General features: G+C 42.9%; 1 protein-coding gene across 1 annotated transcript in view; it reads right to left on the bottom strand.

Annotated features, from left to right (window-relative positions):
* Positions 1–26841, bottom strand: part of STAT1 (signal transducer and activator of transcription 1) — a 1318258-nt gene that overhangs the window by 1271351 nt on the left and 20066 nt on the right. Inside the window, exon 2 of the mRNA XM_040441848.1 lies at positions 7181–7316. Within this exon, the coding sequence (XP_040297782.1) occupies positions 7181–7308 (128 nt within the window). The 5' untranslated portion in view covers positions 7309–7316. The remainder of the gene's footprint in view (positions 1–7180; positions 7317–26841) is intronic.

Raw genomic sequence — 26841 nt, 5'->3', positions numbered from 1 at the left:
TGGAGCCATGAGGTGAGACGTGCTGGCTGAACATCATGTTCATATAAGGCCAGGCATGAGATTGGTAATTAGAGTAAAGCAATAATTCCATTAGCCTCATTAGTGTCTCGGGGGCCTCGATTAAACCATTGTTTTACCAGGCGTAAAACAATGTGGATGGAGACGAGTAGACTCAGTAGTCCCGTCCCCACAGGGGGTCTCACATGCAATCTTAGGTGAGGGGCTTACCCTCAGGGAAATACGGACACCAATGCACAGTTAGCATTGGGCGGGAGGGCTCTCAGGGAAACGCGCTCAGACCTGGCGGCGGCGTTGGGGTACTTAGGGAAAAAAAAGTAGACATATTAGGAATTTCCACGTCCGTAATGACCTGCTCTATAAAAATATCACATGACCTAACCCCTCAAGTGAAAAATAAATAAATAAAAACTGTGCCAAAACAACTAATTTTTTGGTCACCTTGCCCCATAAAGTGTAATAATAAATGCTCAAAATTGACAATTGGCAGGGAAAAAAAAAATGGCTTTCAGAAAATGGAGACATAAAACAAAAACATATTTAAAAAAAAATGCTTTATTATGTCAAACTGAAACAAACAAAGTAGACATATTTGATATCATCGCGTCTGTAACAACCTACTCTATCAAAATAGCACATGATCTAACCTGTCAGATGAAAAATCTAAAAAACAAAAAGGTGCCAAAAAAGCCATTTTTTGGTTACCTTGCCTCACAAAAAACGTAATATAGAGCAATTAAATTAAAAATCATATGTACCCCAAAATAGTACCAATAAAACTGTCACCTCATCCCGTAGTTTACAAAATGGGGTCACTTTTCGGGAGTTTCTACTGTAGGGGTGCATCAGGGGGGCTTCAAATGGGACATGGTGTCTAAAAACCAGTACAGCAAAATCTGCCTTCCAAAAACCATACGGCGCCCTGCCATGTGCCCTTACGTCAGTTTACAACCACATATGGAGTGTTTCTGTAAACCACAGAATCAAGGTAATAGATATTGAGTTTTGTTTGGCTGTTAACCCTCGATGTGTTAAAGAAAAAAATGGATTAAAATGGAAAATCTGCCAAAAAAGTGAGATTTAGAAATTTCATCTCCATTTTCCTTTCATTCTTGTAGAACACCTAAAGGGTTGAAAAAGTTTGTAAAATCAGTTTGGAGTAACTTGGGGGTGTAGTTTCTAAAATGGGGTAATTTTTGGGTGGTTTCTACTATGTAAGCCCCATAAAGTGACTTAAGACCTAAACTAGTCCTTAACCTCCTCAGGACTGCCGTACGCAGGATTGCGTCTTTGCGGCGGCCCTGCTCTTCTGGGTGGACGCGCCGGCGCGTCCTCTCGCGAGACGCGAGATTTCCTGTGAACGCGCGCACACAGGCGCGCGCGCTCACAGGAACGGAAGGTAAGAGAGTTGATCTCCAGCCTGCCAGCGGCGATCGTTCGCTGGCAGGCTGGAGATGTGTTTTTTTAACCCCTAACAGGTATATTAGACGCTGTTTTGATAACAGCGTCTAATATACCTGCTACCTGGTCCTCTGGTGGTCCCCTTTGTTTGGATCGACCACCAGAGGACACAGGTAGCTCAGTAAAGTCCCACCAAGCACCACTACACTACACCACACCCCCCCCCCGTCACTTATTAACCCCTTATTAGCCCCTGATCACCCCATATAGACTCCCTGATCACCCCCCTGTCATTGATTACACCCCTGTCATTGATCAACCCCCTGTAAAGCTCCATTCAGATGTCCGCATGATTTTTACGGATCCACTGATGGATGGATCGGATCCGCAAAACGCATACGGGCGTCTGAATGAAGCCTTACAGGGGCGTGATCAATGACTGTGGTGATCACCCCATATAGACTCCCTGATCACCCCCCTGTCATTGATTACCCCCCTGTAAAGCTCCATTCAGATGTCCGCATGATTTTTACGGATGCACTGATAGATGGATCGGATCCGCAAAACGCATCCGGACGTCTGAATGAAGCCTTACAGGGGCATGATCAATGACTGTGGTTATCACCCCATATAGACTCCCTGATCACCCCCCTGTCATTGATTACCCCCCTGTAAAGCTCCATTCAGATGTCCGCATGATTTTTACGGATGCACTGATAGATGGATCGGATCCGCAAAACGCATCCGGACGTCTGAATGAAGCCTTACAGGGGCGTGATCAATGACTGTGGTGATCACCCCATATAGACTCCCTGATCACCCCCCTGTCATTGATTACACCCCTGTCATTGATCACCCCCCTGTAAAGCTCCATTCAGATGTCCGCATGATTTTTACGGATGCACTGATAGATGGATCGGATCCGCAAAACGCATCCGGACGTCTGAATGAAGCCTTACAGGGGCATGATCAATGACTGTGGTGATCACCCCATATAGACTCCCTGATCACCCCCCTGTCATTGATTACCCCCCTGTAAAGCTCCATTCAGATGTCCGCATGATTTTTACGGATGCACTGATAGATGGATCGGATCCGCAAAACGCATACGGACGTCTGAATGAAGCCTTACACGGGCGTGATCAATGACTGTGGTTATCACCCCATATAGACTCCCTGATCACCCCCCTGTCATTGATCAACCCCCTGTCATTGATCACCCCCCCTGTCATTGATCACCCCCCCTGTCATTGATCACCACCCCTGTCATTGATCACCACCCCTGTCATTGATCACCCTCTGTAAGGCTCCATTCAGACATTTTTTTGGCCCAAGTTAGCGGAATTTTTATTTATTTTTCTTACAAAGTCTCATATTCCACTAACTTGTGTCAAAAAATAAAATCTCACATGAACTCACCATACCCCTCACGGAATCCAAATGCGTAAAATTTTTTAGACATGTATATTCCAGACTTCTTCTCACGCTTTAGGGCCCCTAGAATGCCAGGGCAGTATAAATACCCCACATGTGACCCCATTTCGGAAAGAAGACACCCCCAGGTATTCCGTGAGGGGCATATTGAGTCCATGAAAGATTGAAATTTTTGTCCCAAGTTAGCGGAACGGGAGACTTTGTGAGAAAAAAATAAAAAATATCAATTTCCGCTAACTTGTGCCAAAAAAAAAAAAAATTCTATGAACTCGCCATGCCCCTCATTGAATACCTTGGGGTGTCTTCTTTCCAAAATGGGGTCACATGTGGGGTATTTATACTGCCCTGGCATTCTAGGGGCCCCAAAGCGTGAGAAGAAGTCTGGTATCCAAATGTCTAAAAATGCCCTCCTAAAAGGAATTTGGGCACCTTTGCGCATCTAGGCTGCAAAAAAGTGTCACACATCTGGTATCGCCGTACTCAGGAGAAGTTGGGGAATGTGTTTTGGGGTGTCATTTTACATATACCCATGCTGGGTGAGAGAAATATCTTGGTCAAATGCCAACTTTGTATAAAAAAAATGGGAAAAGTTGTCTTTTGCCAAGATATTTCTCTCACCCAGCAAGGGTATATGTAAAATGACACCCCAAAACACATTCCCCAACTTCTCCTGAATACGGCGATACCACATGTGTGACACTTTTTTGCAGCCTAGGTGGGCAAAGGGGCCCATATTCCAAAGAGCACCTTTAGGATTTCACAGGTCATTTACCTACCTAACACACATTAGGGCCCCTGGAAAATGCCAGGGCAGTATAACTACTCCACAAGTGACCCCATTTTGGAAAGAAGACACCCCAAGGTATTCCGTGAGGGGCATGGCGAGTTCCTAGAATTTTTTATTTTTTGTCACAAGTTAGTGGAAAATGCAGATTTTTTTTTAATTTTTTTTTTTTATACAAAGTCTCATATTCCACTAACTTGTGACAAAAAATAAAAACTTCCATGAACTCACTATGCCCATCAGCGAATACCTTGGGGTCTCTTCTTTCCAAAATGGGGTCACTTGTGGGGTAGTTATACTGCCCTGGCATTCTAGGGGCCCAAATGTGTGGTAAGGAGTTTGAAATCAAATTCAGTAAAAAATGACGAGTGAAATCCGAAAGGTGCTCTTTGGAATATGGGCCCCTTTGCCCACCTAGGCTGCAAAAAAGTGTCACACATCTGGTATTGCCGTACTCAGGAGAAGGTGGGGAATGTGTTTTGGGGTGTCATTTTACATATACCCATGCTGGGTGAGAGAAATATCTTGGCAAACGACAACTTTTCCCATTTTTTTATACAAAGTTGGCATTTGACCAAGATATTTATCTCACCCAGCATGGGTATATGTAAAAAGACACCCCAAAACACATTCCTCAACTTCTCCTGAATACAGAGATACCAGATGTGTGACACTTTTTTGCAGCCTAGGTGGGCAAAGGGGCCCATATTCCAAAGAGCACCTTTCGGATTTCACAGGTCAATTTTTACAGAATTTGATTTCAAACTCCTTACCACACATTTGGGCCCCTAGAATGCCAGGGCAGTATAACTACCCCACAAGTGACCCCATTTTGGAAAGAAGAGACCCCAAGGTATTCGCTGATGGGCATAGTGAGTTCATGGAAGTTTTTATTTTTTGTCACAAGTTAGTGGAATATGAGACTTTGTATGAAAAAAAAAAAAAAAATCATCATTTTCCACTAACTTGTGACAAAAAATAAAAAATTCTAGGAACTCGCCATGCCCCTCACGGAATACCTTGGGGTGTCTTCTTTCCAAAATGGGGTCACTTGTGGGGTAGTTATACTGCCCTGGCATTCTAGGGGCCCAAATGTGTGGTAAGGAGTTTGAAATCAAATTCAGTAAAAAATGACGAGTGAAATCCGAAAGGTGCTCTTTGGAATATGGGCCCCTTTGCCCACCTAGGCTGCAAAAAAGTGTCACACATCTGGTATCTCCGTACTCAGGAGAAGGTGGGGAATGTGTTTTGGGGTGTCATTTTATATATACCCATGCTGGGTGAGAGAAATATCTTGGCAAAAGACAACTTTTCCCATTTTTTTATACAAAGTTGTCATTTGACCAAGATATTTATCTCACCCAGCATGGGTATATGTAAAAAGACACCCCAAAACACATTCCTCAACTTCTCCTGAGTACGGGGATACCAGATGTGTGACACTTTTTTGCAGCCTAGGTGGGCAAAGGGGCCCATATTCCAAAGAGCACCTTTCGGATTTCACAGGTCATTTTTTACTGAATTTGATTTCAAACTCCTTACCACACATTTGGGCCCCTAGAATGCCAGGGCAGTATAACTACCCCACAAGTGACCCCATTTTGGAAAGAAGAGACCCCAAGGTATTCGCTGATGGGCATAGTGAGTTCATAGAACTTTTTATTTTTTGTCACAAGTTAGTGGAATATGAGACTTTGTAAGAAAAAAAAAATAAAAAATAAAAAAATCATCATTTTCCGCTAACTTGTGACAAAAAATAAAAAGTTCTATGAACTCACTATGCCCATCAGCGAATACCTTAGGGTGTGTACTTTCAGAAATGGGGTCATTTGTGGGGTGTTTGTACTGTCTGGGCATTGTAGAACCTCAGGAAACATGACAGGTGCTCAGAAAGTCAGAGCTGCTTCAAAAAGCGGAAATTCACATTTTTGTACCATAGTTTGTAAACGCTATAACTTTTACCCAAACCATTTTTTTTCTACCCAAACATTTTTTTTTTATCAAAGACATGTAGAACTATAAATTTAGAGCAAAATTTCTATATGGATGTCGTTTTTTTTTGCAAAATTTTACAACTGAAAGTGAAAAATGTCATTTTTTTGCAAAAAAATCGTTAAATTTCGATTAATAACAAAAAAAGTAAAAATGTCAGCAGCAATGAAATACCACCAAATGAAAGCTCTATTAGTGAGAAGAAAAGGAGGTAAAATTCATTTGGGTGGTAAGTTGCATGACCGAGCAATAAACGGTGAAAGTAGTGTAGGTCAGAAGTGTAAAAAGTGGCCTGGTCTTTCAGGGTGTTTAAGCACTGGGGGCTGAGGTGGTTAAAAAGTGGGTTTTGGAAATTTTCGTAAAATTTTTTAAAATTGCTTCTAAAATTGTAAGCCTTCTAACTTCCTAAAAAATAATCATTTACAAAATGATGCCAACATAAAGTAGACATATGGGGAATTTTATGTAATAAATATTTTATGAGGTACTGTATCACTTTCTGTTTTAAAAGCAGGGAAATTGAAATTGTTAAAATTGCAAATTTTCAAATTTTTTGGGTAAATTTGGGAGTTTTTCATGAATAAAGGTTAAATATATTGACTCAAATTGAAGTCATGAAGTACAATGTGTCACGAGAAAACAATCTCAGAATGGCTTGGATAAGTAAAAGTGTTCCAAAGTTATTACCACATAAAGTCAGATTTGCAAAAAAATGACCTGGGCAGAAGGGTGAAAACTGGGCGGGGTAGAAGGGGTTAAGACCCGCAAAAAGCAGACAGTGGATTGGACAGGGCTCCAGCGGCTATGCCCTGCGGGATGGAACATGGAGGCACTGATTTTCATGTACTGGCGGAGCAATGGAATGGGAGATAGGGTACACTTTGTGGTAGCTATGCCTACCGGGTTTGTTGTTTACAGTCTGCCAGCATCACAACTTAGCCGTTTTTAGTTAGTGCCATGAGTTTGATCCCCATCTATCTAACACTGAAAAACTAACAAAAACAACTGCTTTACGATAACTAAATAGTACAATTATTGCTTGGACTTGATCTCTGTCTTTTTGCAACTCTACCAACTATCTAAAGCCTGTATTACACCTGTTGATTTTTGGGCAGATTAAAGCTAGTCTGCTATAATCTTGCAGTGTTATACTGCCGCAATTGCCCGATGAACGAGCGGGCAATCCAAATCTTTTGACATGTTAAAAAATTTGCGTTTGCAGGCAGCAGATCATGGTTTCTAATCATGATCTGCCACTGGCAAACCAGTATACAGCATAGGGACAAAGATGGCATAGCGATTGCTCCTTGCCATGCTGTGGAGGAGATTGCTACATTTAATAGCAAAGTTTACTCCGCTAACGAGCAGGAGATTGCCAGGAGGGAAAGCTTCCCACCCGACAATTGTCTGCCACATCAGGCTGTGTAATACAGCCTTATCTTATGTGCTATGCATGATAATTCTTTAGAGGACACTAAAAAGAAATTGTATCAGCAACATTACATCAGACAATAAAATTGTTTAACAGTATAAAATATTTTTCATTCTTACCAATCTTGTGCTTCAAGCCACTGTGCCAGGTACTGACGTATCTCCATGGGGAAGCTGTCATCATATAACTGGTGAACTTGTTCCAAGAATTTGCCATCAATTTGCTGCAATTCATACCACTGAGCCATCCTGTGTACATAGGACATAAAACATATAACACAGCTTTTATAAAATTGTAGCATAATCAATTAATTAGTAGTGTATTTCTTTTTTTTAACCAAATGCATGCAAAGGCAATATTTAGACTTTAATATATGTCCCCCTATATGTATAGTAAAGGGTTTCTGTCATCAGAAAAATGGGTATTAACCTGGCTGACATTAGTGATGTGCTAATGTCAGCTGAACATAACTATATAAGTCCCATGTCACTATGTGCCGCCGTTTAGAAAAACAAACTTTTAAAATATGCAAATGAGCCTCTAAGTGCAGGGGGGGGGGGGGCGTTGCACCTGCTCCTAGAGGCTCCGTTCGCTTACCTCTTTCCACCCCCTTCTACACTTGACTGACAAGGGACATGCCAGCGTCGGTCTCCTATTTGCCGGGGAAATCTCGCGCCTGCGCCGTCCCATTCAATATTCAGCGCAGGCGCAATGAGGGAAGGACAACTGGTTTTGATTACCTTGTTTCCTATATAATGTAATCATATGATATAAAAGGATGTACGTAACGTGATAAATCTGGATCATAGTTGTATACTTCATGCAATATGTCTCCTGTAATGTATGACTTTATTTTTCTTACATCCAAATAAAGAAAGTTTAAAAAAAAAAAAAAAGCTGCCCCACACACGCATCACTAAAATATACCCAGTTGTCCCTCCATTCCATACAGTGGTCTCCTGTGTCCATCCATTCCATACAGTGGTCCCCTGTGTCCATCCATTCCATACAGTTGTCCCCTGTGTCCATCCATTCCATACAGTTGTCCCCTGTGTCCATCCATTCCATACAGTTGTCCCCTGTGTCCATCCATTTCATATAGTTGTCCCCTGTGTCCATCCATTTCATACAGTTGTCCCCTGTGTCCATCCATTTCATACAGTTGTCCCCTGTGTCCATCCATTTCATACAGTTGTCCCCTGTGTCCATCCATTTCATATAGTTGTCCCCTATCACGACCGGAGTGCCGATCACATACGTGACGCAAAGGGAGAGAAAAGGAAGGCCCTGTCCAAGGGAGAGGGAAAGATGGTGACCCCTAACTCACCTTGAGGCTGGCACCTGACTGCCCTGACATCCCTAGACGGGTTTCTCACCCGTACGTCGATCACATGCCTAAACCCTGGCTTTCTCTAAGATGAGCCCCAGTATAGTCCCAGGTGGGCGACAAACAAACAACGGGGATCCTGGGGGTAATGCTCTGGTACGACAACCAGGAGTAACACCAACTAAGCTCCAGTGGGTCAGTATAGAAGTCCAGGCAGGAAGCTCTATATCTGGCAACCAGAGAAGTGGGAGAGGGGAAAATAAAGAGGTTGGAGTGCCGAACAAGAAACAGCTGAGGAGAAGAAGCTACGGATCCCTGAGTGAGACAAAAAGGATTGTAAGGCAAACACAGAAAGCTACCGTTAAGTAACAGCGCGATCTTTAGACATAGAGCGCGCAGCCACCTACGGCGATTTCCTGACCCCGGGTATAACGGAGTCAGACGTGGCTCTTGACACCCTCGTGACAGTACCCCCCTTTCCACGAGGGGCCTCCAGACACTCAGGACCAGGTCTCTAAGGATGAGAGGCATGAAAAGCCCGAACTAACCTGTCGGCGTTTACCTCTGACGCTGGAACCCACATTCTTTCCTCGGGACAGCAACCCCTCTAATGCACCAGATATTGAAGAGAGCGGCGGACCCGACGAGAATCAACAATTTTGGATATTTGAAACTCTAGATTACTATCAACAATAACAGGAGGGGGTGGCAGCGGTGACTGTTCTTGAGGTGGAACATACTTTTTGAGTAACGACTTATGGAAGACGTTATGGATTTTAAATGTTTGAGGTAGTTCCAGGCGAAAAGCCACGGGGTTAATGATGGCTACTATTTTGTAAGGACCAATGAACCTAGGACCCAGTTTCCAAGAGGGAACCTTTAACTTAATATTCCTAGTAGATAACCACACAGTCATTCACTCCTAGGTCCGGACATGGCGACCGTTTCTTATCAGCCATGCATTTATATTTACCTCCCATATTTTTCAAGTTAGCTTGCACTTTCTACCATACAGATGAAAGAGATGACGAAAACCGTTCCTCTTCGGGAACCCCAGAAGACCCCCCCTCTTTGAAAGTACAGAATTGGGGATGAAAACCATATGCACCAAGAAATGGCGACTTGCCAGTGGATTCCTGACGGCGATTATTTATAGCAAACTCGACTAACGGTAAATATGATGACCACACCTCTTGGTTTTCAGACACAAAACACCTTTGGTATGTCTCAAGGTTTTGGTTGGTACGCTTAGTCTGTCCATTCGACTGAGGATGGAAAGCTGGGAAAAAGGACAAGTGCACCCCCAAACGGGAACAAAAAGCTTTCCAAAACTTAGAAATAAACTGGGTTCCCCGATCCGAAACAACATCGGAAGAGACCCCGTGAAGCTTCACGATTTCACTGATGAATACCTGAGCAAGAGTCTTAGCATTAGGTAGTGCGGGTAACGCAATAAAGTGTACCATTTTGCTAAACCTGTCCACTACTTCCAAAATAATTGTTTTACCCGCAGAAAAGGTAAGTCAGTGATGAAATCCATTGACAGATGTGCCCATGGCCTATTGGGAATGACAAGTGGCAATAAAGACCCTGCAGGACGTGTATGAGAGACTTTAGCGCGTGCACAAGTAAAACAAGAGACACAAAATCCATTACATCCTGACGCAACCTTGGCCACCAAAAACGACGAGACAATAGCTCCAAGGTTACTTTACAACCTGGGTGCCCAGCAAGTGCCGAATAATGATGTTCCTTTAATAATTCGAGACGCAGGTTTAACAGTACAAACAATTTCTCTGAGGGACAAGAGACCGGGGCGTCCCCCTGGGCCTCAAACAGCTTCCCCTCCAGAACAGAGTGTACAGCAGAGACAACCACTCCTCTTTGTAGAATGGGTACCGGATCACCCACATTACCCCCTCCAGGGAAACTACGAGATAATGCGTCTGCCTTGGTATTTTTTGCCCCAGGACGATAGGTGATGAAAAAGTTAAACCTGGTAAAAAATAGAGACCACCTAGCTTGTCTAGGGGTGAGATGCTTAGCTGATTCGAGGTACAGAAGGTTCTTCTGGTCCGTAATCACAGTGACGGGGTGGATTAAACTAGCGTTTGAAGAATGGCTTCACTTTTTAGAGGGCTAAAAAGTGACGCCATTCTTCAAACGCTAGTTTAATAGCTAATAGTTCCCTATTGCCAATATCATAGTTCTTCTCCGCTGCAGATAGTTTTTTAGAAAAGAAAGCGCAAGGACGCCATTTGCCAGGAGACGGACCCTGAGACAGTACAGCCCCCACTCCCAGCTCTAACGCATCTACTTCAACAATAAAAGGCTGGGAGACATCAGGTTGGATTAGTACCGGTGCCGAGGTAAACCTCTCTTTTAGAGAGGAAAATGCAATTTTGGCGGCATCAGACCATATAGAAAAATCAGTCCCTTTCCTAGTCATGTCAGTAAGGGGTTTGACAATCACAGAATAATTTTTAATGAATTTTCTATAGAAATTTGCGAAACCCAAAAACCGTTGCAGTGCTTTAAGGTTCTCAGGAAGATCCCAATCTAGAATTGCCTGGACTTTCCTAGGATCCATACGGAAACCTGAAGCAGATAATAGATATCCCAGGAACTGCATTTCCTGAACGGCGAAAACACACTTCTCAATTTTCGCATATAATTTATTCGTCCGTAGGACCTGCAGTACCTGTCTGACATGTACCTCGTGTGTCTTCAGATCAGATGAGTAAATTAAAATATAATCTAGGTATATCACCACAAACCTGCCGATAAGATAACTAAAAATATCATTAATGAAATGTTGGAAGACAGGGGGAGCATTATTCAGACCGAAAGGCATGACTAGATTTTCATAATGCCCCTCCGGGGTGTTATAGGCTGTCTTCCACTCATCCCCTTCCTTGATACGAATCAGATTGTAGGCCCCCCTAAGATCAAGTTTGGAGGATCACTTAGCACCCGCAATCTGATTAAACAGGTCAGGAATGAGAGGAAGAGGGTATGGGTCTCGGACGGTTATCCGGTTTAGTTCGCGGAAATCTAGGCAAGGACGCAGGCCCCCATCTTTCTTTTTAACAAAGAAAAACCCTGCAGCCACGGGTGATGAAGAGGGTCTGATGTGTCCCTTAGCCAAGCTCTCGGAGATATAATCTTGCATGGCTTGTCTCTCGGGACCCGAAAGATTATATAACCTGGTCTTGGGTAATTTTGCACCGGGAATCAGGTTAACCGGGCAATCATAAGGACGGTGAGGTGGAAACTTCTGACACCCCTTTTCAGAGAAAACGACCCCTTTTCAGAGAAAACGTCCTCAAAGTCCAAAACAAATGTAGGTAGAGTAGCTATGGAGGCGACTAAGCAATTGCTATTTAAGTACTTTTCTCTGCAATGCTCACTCCACTCCAATATCTCCCTGGCCTGCCAATCCACCACTGGATTGTGCTCTACCAACCAGGGAAGACCCAATACCAAAGGACAGGAAAGGCCCTCCAGAACATAACATGAAAGACACTCGTTATGGTGGTCCCCTACCCGAAGGTGTAAGTTATGGACAATATGAGTAAGGTTTCTTTGAGACAGAGGAGCAGAGTCGATAGCGAAAATGGGAATAGGTCTCTGTAGCGTACAGAAAGACTGGGCATAGTCTGGGCAAACTGGGCATCTATCAAATTTACTCCTGCTCCACTGTCTAGGAAGAAAGAAATAGTCTTCGTCTTAACATCAAAAACAACAACCGCTGGCAACACAAATTGAGATGTTCATATGGAAGAAACTTATACCCCCCGGCTGACATCCTCCACACAGCCTGGGGTTAGTAGTTTTCCGACGGTCTTTTGTTTTAGAAAATGGAAGGACAGACATTAATGAAATGACCCCTCCCCCCACAGAAAAAACAAACCCCACGCCTACGGCGAGCCTCAGGAGGACGGACCTGACGAGTAGTTCCTAGCTGCATAGGCTCGTCTAGGTCTGTACAGACTAGCTGCTGCTTGGGAGGGGTTACTAATTGCTCAGGATCTTTCATTCTGTCCCTAAGACGTCTATCTATTCTGATAGAAAGGGACATAACAGCATCAAGGGAAAGGGGGGTCTCATACAGCGCAAGCGCATCCTTAACCCTTTCGGATAACCCAGAGCAAAACTGACTCCTGAGAGCCGGATCATTCCACTGGGTATCTGTAGCCCACCTACGGAACTCTGAGCAATACTCCTCTGCTGGCCGCTCTCCCTGTAGGAGTCTCCGTAAGTTCGACTCAGCCAGGGCGACTCGGTCAGGGTCATCATATATGAGACCCAAAGCCCAAAAAAATTCCTCCATAGACCGGATAATCAGTGGGTAAAGAGAACGCCCAGGATTGCGGGTCCCCCTGAAGCAGGGAAATAACAATCCCCACCCGCTGTTCTTCATTACCAGAGGAGTAGTGGCGCAGCATAAAATATAACTTACAGGCCTCACGGAACGTCACAAATTTGTCCCTTCCCCCAGAAAATCTGTCAGGAAGAACAACCTTGGGTTCCGGAGCAACCTGGTTAACCATAGCAACTGCTGGACTTGCTGCGGTTGCTGGAGGACCGACGCCTTCAATCCTGCTACCTCCAAAGACAGGCCTTGAAGTTGCTTTGAGAAAGCGGCAATAGGATCCATGCTGGATTCTAAATAGGCAGAGAAAAAAATATATATTTTGTTTAAAAAAAATATATATATAAAAAATTAGGGCCAGATACATCACGACCGGCGTGCCAATCACATACGTGACGCAAAGGGAGGGAAAAGGAAGGCCCTGTCCAAAGGAGAGGGAAAGATGGTGAACCCTAACTCACCTTGAGGCTGGCACCTGACTGCCCTGACGTCCCTAGACAGGTTTCTTACCCATACGCCGATCACGTGCCTAAACCCTGGCTTTCCCTAAGATGAGCCCTAAGTAGTGAATAGGGCGGTGGGAACACTAGTCCGCACCACTAACACTAAAGGGAACCACCAGGGAGAGGACAGACAATACAGACAAAACATATAATCCCAGGTGGGCGACAACAAACAAACAACAGGGATCCGGAGGGTAATGCTCTGGTACAACAACCAGTAGTAACAGCAACTCAGCTCCAGTGGGTCAGTATAGAAGTCCAGGCAGGAAGCTCTATATCTGGCAACCAGAGAAGTGGGAGAGGGGAATATAAAGAGGTTGGGAGTGCTGGACAAGAAACAGCTGAGGAGAAGAAGCTACGGATCCCTGAGTGAGACAAAAAGGATTGCAAGGCAAACACAGAAATCTACCATTAAGTAACAGCGCGATCTTTAGACATAGAACGCGCAGCCACCCGCCGGGACTTCCTGACCCCGGGTATAACGGAGTCAGACGTGGCTCGTGACATCCCCTGTGTCCCTACATTCCATACAGTTGCCCCCTGTGTCCTTCCATTCCATACAGTGGTCCCCTGTGTCCATCCATTTCATACAGTGGTCCCCTGTGTCCCTCCATTCCATACACTTGTCCCCTGTGTCCCTCCATTCCATACACTTGTCCCCTGTGTCCATCCATTCCATACACTTGTCCCCTGTGTCCATCCATTCCATACACTTGTCCCCTGTGTCCATCCATTCCATACACTTGTCCCCTGTGTCCATCCATTTCATACACTTGTCCCCTGTGTCCATCCATTTCATACACTTGTCCAGTGTCCCTACTAGGGATCGACCGATTATCGGTTTGGCCGATATTATCGGCCGATATTGAGGATTTTGAACGTTATCGGTATCGGCATCTATTTTGCCGATATTCCGATAACGTATTGGGAACACAGATCGCGCTGCTCTCAGCGCGTTCTGTGTTCCCTCAGCAGCACAGGGGAGAAGGAAGCAGTGTCTCCTCCCCCTGTGCTGCTGCTGCCGCCGCCGCCAATGACAGGACGGAAGACAAGAGGAGGGGAGGGGCTGTGGCCGCTGCGCCACCAATGAAGATGAGTCTTTCATTAATTCAAATACAGGAGGCGGGAGCTGGCTGCAGAATCACATAGCCGGCTCCCGACCTCTATGAACGGCAGCTGCGATCCGCGGTAGTTAACCTCTTAGGTGCCGCGGATCGCAGCTACCGCTCATAGAGGTCGGGAGCCGGCTATGTGATTCTGCAGCCAGCTCCCGCCTCCTGTATGTGAATGAGAGAGGTATCTTCATTGGTGGCGCAGTGCGCCCCCCCCCCCCCTCAAGCCCCCTAGTATTAATCATTGGTGGCGCAGTGCGCCCCCCCCCCCCATCCCAATAGTAAAAACATTGGTGGCGCGGTGCGCCCCCCCCCCCCTCAAGCCCCCTAGTATTAGTCATTGGTGGCGCAGTGCGCCCCCCACCCCCATCCCAATAGTAAAAACATTGGTGGCGCAGTGCGCCCCCCCCCCCCTCAAGCCCCCTAGTATTAGTCATTGGTGGCGCAGTGCGCCCCCCCCCCCCCCCCAGTTCTAATCATTGGTGGCAGTGGCCACAGGATCCCCTGCTCCTCCGATCGGAGCCCCAGCAGTGTAAGCCTGGGGCTCCGATCGGTTACCATGGCAGCCAGGACGCTATTGAAGCCCTGGCTGCCATAGTCAGCTCCATGCTGCTGTGTGCACAAAGCACAGAGCAGCAGGGAGAGTGTGAGATCCTATTCACTCTGATAGAGATCTATCAGGGTGAATGGGACAAGGGTTCTAGTCCCTAAGGGGGCTAAAAGTTAGTAAAAAAAAACAAAACACAAAAATATTAAGTATAAATGAAAAAGATTTACAAAAAAAATAAAATAATAATACACGTTAACAATAAACATTAATTTTCAGCAGATTTGTGTAGGAAATTTTTTTTTTCCTCAAAAATAAAAATACCCAGAATATCGGTATAAATTATCGGCTATCGGCCTGAAAGTTGACAAATTATCGGTATCGGCCCTAAAAAATCAATATCGGTCGATCCCTAGTCCCTACATTCCATATAGTTGCCCCCTGTGTCCATCCATTCCATATAGTTGCCCCGTGTCCATCCATTCCATATAGTTGCCCCCTGTGTCCATCCATTTCATATAGTTGCCCCCTGTGTCCATCCATTCCATATAGTTGCCCCCTGTGTCCATCCATTCCATATAGTTGCCCCCTGTGTCCATCCATTCCATATAGTTGCCCCCTGTGTCCATCTATTCCATACAATTGCCCCGTGTCCATCCATTTCATACAGTTGCCCCGTGTCCATCCATTTCATACAGTTGTCCCCTGTGTCCCTACATTCCATATAGTTGCCCCCTGTGTCCCTACATTCCATATAGTGGTCCCGTGTCCATCTATTTTATATAGTTGTCCCGTGTCCCTACATTCCATACAGTTGTCCCCTGTGTCCATCCATTCCATATAATTGTCCCCTGTGTCCATCCATTTCATATAGTGGCCCCCTGTGTCCATCTATTTTATATAGTTGTCCCCTGTATCCCTACATTCCATACAGTTGTCCCCTGTGTCCATCCATTTCATATAGTTGTCCCCTGTGTCCTTACATTCCATATAGTTGTCCCCTATGTCCATCCTCCGATGTCCGTCCGCACCCTCCGCTGCCTCGCCCGAACTGTTCGAGCGGCCGCGCATGCACGGCTCCATCTCAAACGTGATAGATAGATTCTGCGCATGCGTGGCCGCCCAAAAGAGCTGCCTATGTGCGCGTTCACGATTTCTTCGACAGGCCGGCTGCAGGATCGCAGACGCTGCAGTGCGCAGGTGCGGCCCATGGATGCGGCAGGCGAGATGTGGCCGTATCCATGGGAAGCGCGAATAAACACTGGAAAGAGAAAGGATGAATTTTCATGGCAATGGTAGGATATTTTTAATGACATGTATGGCAAGAAGTGTTCAATGGGGGTAAAAGATTTAAAATAACCCTTATTGATAAGATGAGAATACCCCTTTAATAGAATTTAGAAACTCTAGGCTGTTAAAATGAAGATTATAACGTTACAGTATATGAAGTATAACGTTACACCCCCAATTAATTTTTCAAGGGGTGTAGTGAGCACTTTGACCTACTAGACGTTTCATAAAATTCAAATACACTTGGCAGTGAAAATTAAATATTAAATTTGCTTTACAGGAAAAAGTTGCCCAGATTTTTCATTTTTAAGGGGTTACAGGAGAAAAAGGACCCCACAATTTGTTACCCATTTCTTCCTGAATGCATCAACACCTCATATGTGGTCATAAAATGCTGTATGGGCACATGTGGGGGCTCAGAAGAGAAAGAGCCACATGGGCATTTGCGACTTAGATGGTGATTTATACCAGCCGTCCCCCACCTGCCGTGCCACGGCCCAGGATCGGGCCCTGGAAGATTGTTTGCCGGGCCGCAGCGATCAGGGCAGTCTTTAACGTGGTACTAATGAAGCGCTTCCATTATTGAAGCGCTTCATTAGTACAGGAGGACCAGGAAGTGGTGAAGGATCTGTACTCACCGCTTCCTGGTCCTCGGCTCGGCTATCGGCTGTGCAGAGCTGCACACAGCGTGAGGTCGCTCTGTGAGCTCACACTGTGCGCCGCGATACATAGCTGACAGCAGGATGAAAAGGATCGCGATGGTGACCAGGAGCAGGAGAGGTAAGTGTTTTTTGGTTTTTTTTTATTTGCCCTGGGGGCTGACATAAGGGCTGATGGCTCACATATGGCTGACATGGGGGGCTGATAGCTGACATGGGGGGCTAGGGGCTGAAAGATGGCTAAACATTGGGGGGTTGATCTGAGGCATTGGGGGTCTGATCTGAGGTCTGATTAACATTGGGGGTCTGATTGCTGGTCTGACCTGAGGTGTAATGAAATTTTTTTATTTTTTTATTGTTCTACTCTAAAACCTAGTCTTATAGGGCAAAAAATACGGTACAGTGCAGCAGAGACCAGGTGCAGCAGAGACCCTAGTCAGTTTATATAGTCGTTATATATTTTAATATGCACCTTGTGTTTTGTTATGCGCGTGAATCAGTCAGCGCCGACTAGCACCACCTAAGCCCCGCCTAAGACGCAGGCCCCCTTCCCACACCACCCAGTCCCTGGGAAAATTGTCTTGCATGAAACTGGTCCTTGGTGCAAAAAAGGTTGGGGACCAGTGATTTATACAATACAGGCCGATAACTCCAGAGGCTCTGAGGTGAAATAAAAAAAAAAATGTAAAAAGAAGTGATCCCGTTTTGGAAACTGTACCCCTCACAGTATGTACCAAGGGGTGTAGTGAACATTTTGACCCCACAGATGTTCTACAAAAATTAATTCACAGCAGATGGTGCAAAGTGAAAATTGCAATTTTCACACAGATATGCCATTTCAATGTCCAATGTGTTGTGCCCAGCATGTGTCAGTAAGAAATGAATGCCCTCTTATTATTATGACGTCCTTCCTGGTTTTATAAACACCCTACACGTGGCCCTAATCTTTTTCCCGGACATACCATAGGACTCAGGAGTGGAAGAGCACCACACGCATTTGAGGTGCATTGTGAGGATTTATGCATTTTGTGCAGACAACTGACGCTCTGGGGTGAAATAATAAATGATACCCCTGAGAAGTGACCCCATATCGGAAAATACAGCCCTCAATGTATTTATTGAGAAGTGGAGTGAGCATTTTTACACCACAGATAGTTTGCAGAAATTAATGCACAGCGGACCGCAATGTTACTATTGAACATCCTCTGGGGTACTAGTACAGCCATTTTCTAGGAACCATACATTTTTCAATTTTCTGTGTGAGGGCTTTCATTTTTTGGGATGAGTAGTAATCATCATTGGTACTATTTGATAACTTTTTATCTACATTTTTGGGAAGCAGGATAAACAAGACAGTGATTCACTGCTTTATCTTTATACTGCTGGTCAGTATGATTACAGAGATACCAATTTTATACAGTTTTTTTTGTTTTGTTTAGTTTTTTTTACACTAATTACCACATTTATACAAAGCATTTTTAAAAAGTTATGTTTGTCGCCATATTCTGGGAGCCATATTTTTTTTCCCAACTGCTCCGGTTGTAACGGACACAGAGATGCCCAATATGTCTTTTTTTTTTTTTGCAATATTACACAATAAAAGCATATATATATTTTTTTTAAATCATGTTTTTGTGTTGCAATTTTCTAAGAGCCATAATTTTTTCTTATTTTTCTGCCGATCATCTTGTATGGGGGCTCATTTTTTCCGGGATGAATTGACATTTCCATTAGTACCATTTTGGGGTACATAGTACTTTTTGATCACTCTCTATTGCACTTTTTGTAAGGCAAGGTGATGAAAAATGGCTATTTTGACAGTTTTTTGTTTTTTTTTTACATTCACCTGATGGGGTAGATCATGTGATATTTTGATAGAGCAAATGCTGCCACAGACACCCCGCAAACCCCCTGTATGCCATTGTCAGAGTGAACACAGCATACAGGCGGTTAATCCGCCGGCATCTGTGTTTTCACCAATGCTGAAGAAAAACAAACGAACCAGCACCTCCATAATAAGTAAATTTGAGAACGCAGGTGCACGCTACCTTGGCTGAAACACAATGGAATAAGTAGAACTACAGGTAACAACACACTGCTAGTCAATTGCACAAAGATATAAGCAAATATTGAATAAAAAATAGCTGCTTGGTGGCCATACTTACTGCAAGGGCAGTTAGAAGCTCTTTGCGCATATAATTGATCAAAAGTATGTCTGGCCCATCTACCGAACGACAAGGTGGCTTCTCATCAGATGGGGCCTACTCTAACATGCCTCTCCTGGGCTTACAGCCTACAATCTGGGCAAAGTAGCACCCAGCTATATCCTACACATGCCTCTTCCAGGCTATCAGCCTGCAATATGGGCAAAGTAGAATACAGCTGTACAATCTATCTAATTAAAAGCACATGGTAAATGGGCGGTGGTGCAAGGTTCAAACTCACCACCAGGGGGCGCCACCCCCCCAGTGGCACTGACAATAGGGAAGGAAAACAAACAAACCCGCACCTCCATAATAAGTAAATTTGAGAACGCTGGTGCACGGTACCTTGGCTGAAACACAATGGAATTAGTAGAACTACAGGTAACAGCACACTGCTAGTCAATTGCACAAAGATATAAGCAAATACTGAATAAAAAATAGCTGCTTGGTGGCCATACTTACTGCAAAGGCAGTTAGAAGCTCTTTGCACATATAATAGATCAAAAATATGTCGGGCCCATCTACCAGACGACAAGGTGGCTTCTAATCAGCTGGGGCCTACTCTAACATGCCTCTCCTGTAGTTCTACTAATTCCATTGTGTTTCAGCCAATGTAGCGTGCACCTGCGTTCTCAAGTTTACTTATAATGGAGGTGCTGGCTCGTTTGTTTTTCTTCCCTATTGTCACTGCCACTGGGGGGGTGGCGCCCTCTAGTGGTGAGTTTGAACCGTGCACCACCGCCCATTTACCATGTGCTTTTAATTAGATAGATTGTACAGCTGTATTCTACTTTGACCATATTGCAGGCTGATAGCCTGGGAGAGACATGTGTAGGATATAGCTGGGTGCTACTTTGCCCAGATTGTAGGCTGTAAGCCCAGGAGAGGCATGTTCGAGTTGGCCCGACATATTTTTGATCAATTATATGCGCAAAGAGCTTCTAACTGACCTTGCAGTATGGCCACCAAGCAGTTATTTTTTATTCAGTATTTGCTTATATCTTTGTGCAATTGACTAGCAGTGTGCTGTTACCTGTAGTTTTACTAATTCCATTGTGTTTTCACCAATGCTGTCCGTAACAGCCGGACTCCATCTCATCGCAGCAGCGCTTCTGGCCACTGTGTTAACCCTAGGATGAGAATGCTTGTACTAGGGCATTAAGTACAGGCCAGTTAGGACAAGGGTATGTGATATTTTTATAGAGCCGGAAGTGGCAATATCTAATATGTCTTTTATTTATTTTTTAAATTTTTATTAAAAATCACTTGATGAAGGGAATGGGTCACTTTTTTTTTTACTATAAACTTATTTTTTTATATAAAACACTTTTCTTTTTTCTTTTTTTTAACCCAGTCTTAAGGACTTCAACATTTCAGGGTCTGATCCCTGTTTCAATGTAGTACAATAGATGTTGTATTGTACTACATTAACTGACAGTGTGCATATGAGACCTAGCCTGCGGGCTTCCGTACATGGCAAACTGCAGGGCCAGGTTGCCATGGCGCAATTATTAGAAAATGGAAGAAACACAAGATGATTTTCCATCATCCTCGGTCTGGGGCTCCATGTCGGCAACGTGTTAATTGCAGAATCCTGTCATTTTTATTTTTAAACATAAGTTTATTAACCCCTCAAGGACCCATGACGTACATGTACTTCATGGTGATAGGGCGGGTGCAGGAGCTGCGACCGCCCGATCAGCGGCAGGGGTCCGACAGTCACTGACAGCTGCAACCCCTGCTGCATGCGCCAGCATCGGTGAAATCACAGATGCCAGCGCGTTAACCCTTCATGTGCCGTGGTGACCGCGGCACATGCAATGTCGGCGGGGATCGGCACTGCCATCGGGTCACCGTGCTGCTGTGACGGGGACCCGATGGCATGGAAGGTAGCCCCAATGCCTTCCTTAGGCATCGGGGCTGCCTTCCGGTGAAGAGCCTGTGAGATCCAGCCCCTTAGATCTCACAGGCAGGAAGCTGTATGAGTTATAGACACTGTATTACTCATACAGCCAATGCATTCTAATACAGAAGTATTGGAATGCATTGTAAAGGGGATCAGACCCCCAAAAGTTGAAGTCCCAAAGTGGAACAAAAAATAAAGTAAAAAAAAGTTGGAAAAATAAAGTTCCCCCCTCCCCAAAATTAAAAGTTTCAAGTAAAAAAAAACAACTTCATTTTCCCCAAATAAAGATATCACATGGCCTAACCCTTTAGATGAACACCGTTAAAATAAGAAATAAAAACTGTACTAAAAGTACAACACCAAGCGACAAAAAAGGCGTATGCCCACCAAAATAGTACCAATCTAACAGTCATCTCATCCCCCAAAAAATTAGCCCCTACCTAAGACAATCGCACAAAAAAAAAATTAAAAAATATGGCTCAGAATATGGAGACACTAAAACATCATTTTTTTGTTTTAAAAATGATGTTGTTGTGTAAAACTTAAGTAAATAAAAAAAGTACACATATTAGGTATCGCCGCGTCCGTAAGAACCTGCTATATAAAAATCACATAACCTAACCCCTCATATGAACACCGTAAAAAAAAAATATATAAAACGGTGTAATAAAAGCAATTTTTTGTCACCTTACATCGCAAAAAGTGTAATAGCAAGCGATCAAAAAGTCATACGCACTCCAAAATAGTGCCAATGAAACAGTCATCTCATCCCGCAAAAAAATCATACAATACCTAAGATAATCACCCAAAAACTGAAAAAACTCTCAGACTATGGAAACACTAAAACATGATTTTTTGTTTCAAAAATGAAATCATTGTGTAAAACTTACATAAAATAAAAAAAGTTTACATATTAGGTATCGCCGCGTCCGTAATAACCTGCTCTATAAAAATATCACATGACCTAACCCCTCAGGTGAACACCGTAAAAAATAATAATAAAACGATGTAAAAAAAAAAGCTATTTTTTGTCACCTTACATCACAAAAAGTGTAATAGCAAGCGATCAAAAAGTCATATGCACCTTATAATAGTACCAATCAAACCTTCATCTCAGCCCCCAAAAAATGGGCCCCTAAACAAGACAGTAGCCCAAAGAATAAATAAAACTATGGCTTTCAGAATGTGGAGACACTAAAATTCATATTTGGTATTGTCGCGTCCGTGACAACCTGCTCTATAAAAATACCACATGATCTAACCTGTCATATGAATGTTGTAAATAACAAAAAAATTAAAAAAACTGTGCCAAAACAGGTATTTCTTGTTACCTTGCCTCACAAAAAGTGTAATATAGAGCAACCAAAAATAATATGTACCCTAAAATAGTACCAACAAAACTGCCACCCTATCCCGTAGATTCCAAAATGGGGGTCACCTTTTTGGAGTTTCTACTCTAGGGGTGCATCAGGGGGTCTTCAAATGGGACATGAGGTCAAAAAACCAGTCCAGCAAAATCTGCCTTCCAAAAACCGTATGGCATTCCTTTCCTTCTTCTCCCTGCCGTGTGCACGTACAGCAGTTTACAACCACATATGGGGTGTTTTTGTAAACTACAGAATCAGGGCCATAAATATTGAGTTTTGTTTGGCTGTTAACCCTTGCTTTGTAACTGGAATTTGTTTTAATTAAAATGGAAAATCTGCCAAAAAAGTGAAATTCTGAAATTTCATCTCTATTTTCCATTAATTCTTGTGGAACACCTAAAGGGTTAAAGTTTGTAAAATCAGTTTTGAATACCTTGAGGGGTGTAGTTTGTAAAATGGGTGGTTTCTATTAGGTAAGCCTCCCAAAGTGACTTCAGACCTGAACTGGTCCTGAAAAAGTAGGTTTTAGAAATTTTAAGAAAAATTTCAAGATTTGCTTCTAAACTTCTAAGCCTTGTAACATCCCCAAAAAATAAAATGGCATTTACAAAATGATCCAAACATGAAGTAGACATATGGGGAATGTAAAGTAATAACTATTTTTTGAGGTATTACTAGCAATTATAAAAGTAGAGAAATTTTAATTTGCTTTTTTTTTCAAATTTTTGGTAAATTTTGATTTTTTTTTATAAATAAAAATATATATTTTTTTACTCCATTATACCACTGTAATGAAGTACAATATGTGACGAAAAAACAATTTCAGAATGGCCTGGATATGTAAAAGTGTTTAAAAGTTATCACCACATAAAGTGACACGTCAGATTTGCAAGAAATTTTGTTGTGGAGCCTATTTAGTAGAAACCACTCATAAATGATCCCATTTTAGAAACTACACCCCTTAAGTTATTCAAAACTGATTTTACCAACTTTGTTACCCCTTTAGGTGTTCCAAAAGAATGAAAGGAAAATGGTGGCGAAATTTCAAAATTTCACTTTTTTTGCAGATTTTCCAATTTAATCTATTTTTCCCTGTAACACCGCAAGGGTTAACCGCCAAACCAAACTCAATATTACCCCAATTCTGTAGTTTACAGAAACATCCCATATGTGGTCATAAACTGTTGTATGGGCACAGGGGAGGACACAAAAGGGAAGGAGCAACATATGTATTTTGGAGAGCAAATGTCGCTGGGATAATTTTTAATTGCCATGTTGCTTTAGAAGACCCCTTGATGCACCTCTACAGTAGAAATTCACAAAATGTAACCACGTTTTGAAAACTACAGGATAAGTTGACAGTTTTATTGGTACTATTTTGGAGTACATATGATTTTTGATTGCTCAGTATTAGACTTTTTGTGACACAAGGTAACCAGTTTTTATTTTTTTATTTTTCCAGGGTTCACCTGACAGGATAGGTCACGTGCTATTTTTATAGAGCAGGTTGTTACGGGTGCAACAATACCAAATATGTATATTTTTATTTTTTGTTTCAGTTTTATATAATAAAGCATTTTTAAAAAGAAATAATGTTTTTGTGTCTCCATTTTCTGAAAGCTATAATTATTTTTTTTTTTCTGCCTATCGTCTTGTGCATGGACTAGTTTTTTTATGGGAAATTTTACTTTTTATTGGTACCATTTTTGGGTACATATGATTTTTTTATCATTCAATATTACACTTTTTGGGGCAAGGTGACCCCCAAAAAAGCACAGTTTTAGGCAGTTTTTTGTTTGGCACAGTTTTACTTCCCCCGCATATTTCTATAGAGCAAGTTGTGGTGATAACAAAAATAGAAAATAGACATATTGGGTAAGTTTTACAAAGTAAAAGGATTTTTGAAAAGAAAAAAAATCTTGTTTTTGTGTTGCCATTTTCTGAAAGCAATATTTTTTTTTAATTTTACTGCCGATCGTCTGGTGTAGGGGCAAATTTTTTGCGAAATAAGGTGACAGTTTGATTGGTACCATTTTGGGGTACATATGACTGTTTTTGCACAGTTTTTATTCATTTATTTTTTACAGATTCACCCGATGGAACGGATCATGTTACATATTTATAGAGCAGGTTGTTACGGATACGGCCATACCTAATTTGTCTTTATTTTTCTTTTACAGTTTTAGACTTCTTTATTATGGGAAAGGGGCTTTTTTTTTTTACAAACCTGTTGATCCCTGTTTCAATTTGGTAGAAAACATGCTGTATTATACTGCATTGAGCTACCAGGGGGCTGGATCTCCTAGGCTTCTGTTGAAGGCAAGCCCTGATGCCTCCACAAGGCTACAGGCTGTATTCTCAGCCATCATCACAGCGCCAGTACCCGTTGGAGATATAGAGGGAGCCCGTACCCTCTACAAGCCCCTTGTATGCAGCAGTCAGCGCTGCATAATTGGGGTTAATATGCCAGCATAGGTGAATACACCGATGCGTGCGTATACTGCAGAGGCTCGGTTTCCAGCGACAGCCGGGCACAGCTCCTGCACCAGCTATGATCAGCACGCCGTACCTCTACGATGCTGGAACTCAAGTCCAGTGGAGTACAGATACGGCGCTGGTTACCTACAGGTTAAAATTGATAAATCCAGTTGACTCCAGAAATACATAGCACACCTCTTACCAAGAGCTTTGAAATGCAGTTTGAACAGTGTCTTAAGATAAGCAGATCGTATTGTATTAATTGCAGAATTCTGCCATTCTTTTCTTTGGGGATTTTTTTTATTTTTAATTGAAAAACAACAAATCCAATCGACTCCAAAAATATATAACACGTCTCTCAGCAATGAGAGCTCTAAAACAGGATGTGTGCAAATATCTACTCTTATTTACTATTTCTTTTGCAATTAGTAATATATGTGACTAATCAGCGCCTGCAGTGTCAAAAAATGAACACGAGTGAAAGAAAAACCTCCTGAACCTAAAACTGAGCACAGGTGCTGATCAGTGAGGTATGTCACTGATCAGCACTTGGGAGGTCATAGCTTGCACACTGAAAAATGTGCAGAGCTGGAAATAAAAATAAAAAAGATTAAAAAAATGTGACAAAAAAAGTATTTATGGATGGCTCAGCATCTGATAAAAGTACACAGGAGAAGGGGGAGAGAGATAGTGACAGGAAATGGGACTTAAGAGACGGGATCAGGGATTCTGGAATTGCTGCAAATGAACAATTTCACTGCACCAGTTACAAAAACACAATTTTTCATAATAGATCACAGTGCACAGGTGCACCACAAGTTCCAGAAGGCCACAACAAAGCATAGAAGGGCACAGAACAACTTTGCACACTTTATTCTTCATGCTCCTCTTTAAAGGGAACCTGTCATGTGGATATTTGATTATAATCTAATTAATTATATACAATCATTAACTAGTAAAAAGTGCCTTAGATATACATCTAAGGCACTTTTTACTAGTTAATGATTGTATATAATTAGTGTGACAGATGGTTACCTCATAATATACACACAAAGATGCCGCATGCTAATGAGCTGATTGGAGTCCAGTGTGATGTCATTGAGTCCAGCGTATATTTAATTCAGAGCTATAGCCACTCCCCTGCCCACCTGCTGCTGATTCATATGGAAAATAACGGTCATTCAGCAGCAGGTGGGCGGGGAGAGTCAGGAGCTCATAAATATTCATGACTCATCATTATCAACTGGAGCTTTTCAATACAAGATGTTGGCAGATTGACTGGGTCAATTAAAGAAAGTGACCCAGCATTTTGAAGAGAATCAGTCACTTATTTATGTTGCCCTTAGTTAGGACACCATAAAACTGGTGACAGGTTCCCTTTAAGCTTCTTTCACACTAGCGTTTTGGCTTACCATTTGTGAGATCCGTTCAGGGCTCTCACAAGCGGTCCAAAACGGATCAGTTTTGCCCTAATGCATTCTGGATGGAAAAGGATCCGCTCAGAATGCATCAGTTTGCTTCAGTTCATTCACCATTCCGCTCTGGAGTCCGCCTGGCGAAGCGGAGCCAAACGGATCCGTCCTGGCACACAATGTAAGTCAATGGGGACGGAGCCGTTTTCTCTGACACAATCTGGCACAATTGAAAACGGATCAGTCCCCCATTTACTTTCAATGGTGTTCAAGACGTCATGGCTATAGAAGACATAATACAACCGGATTTGTTTATGACAGAAGCATTTTTGCAGATCCATGACGGATCCGCAAAAAACGCTAGTGTAAAAGTAGCCTTAGCTGTGATATGACATACCTGCCAATCACAGCACTTAAGCTGGGTTCACATTATGTTTTCGTCTTACGTTCAATAAAAAAAACATGTAAGTTAAATGGATGCCGTACAGTGGAATTACTAACCATAGAGTTCCATTGTAAAGAAAAATATATATATATATCTATACATTACCGTAGAAGGTTTTTGCTGGACTCTGCAGGATGGAAAATACTTCAATTACT

The sequence above is a fragment of the Bufo bufo genome, chromosome 7, assembly GCF_905171765.1.
Source record: "Bufo bufo chromosome 7, aBufBuf1.1, whole genome shotgun sequence".
Taxonomy (NCBI): Eukaryota; Metazoa; Chordata; class Amphibia; order Anura; family Bufonidae; genus Bufo; species Bufo bufo.
Note: the sequence above shows the minus strand (reverse complement) of the source record. Positions and strands in the feature narration are given on the sequence as shown.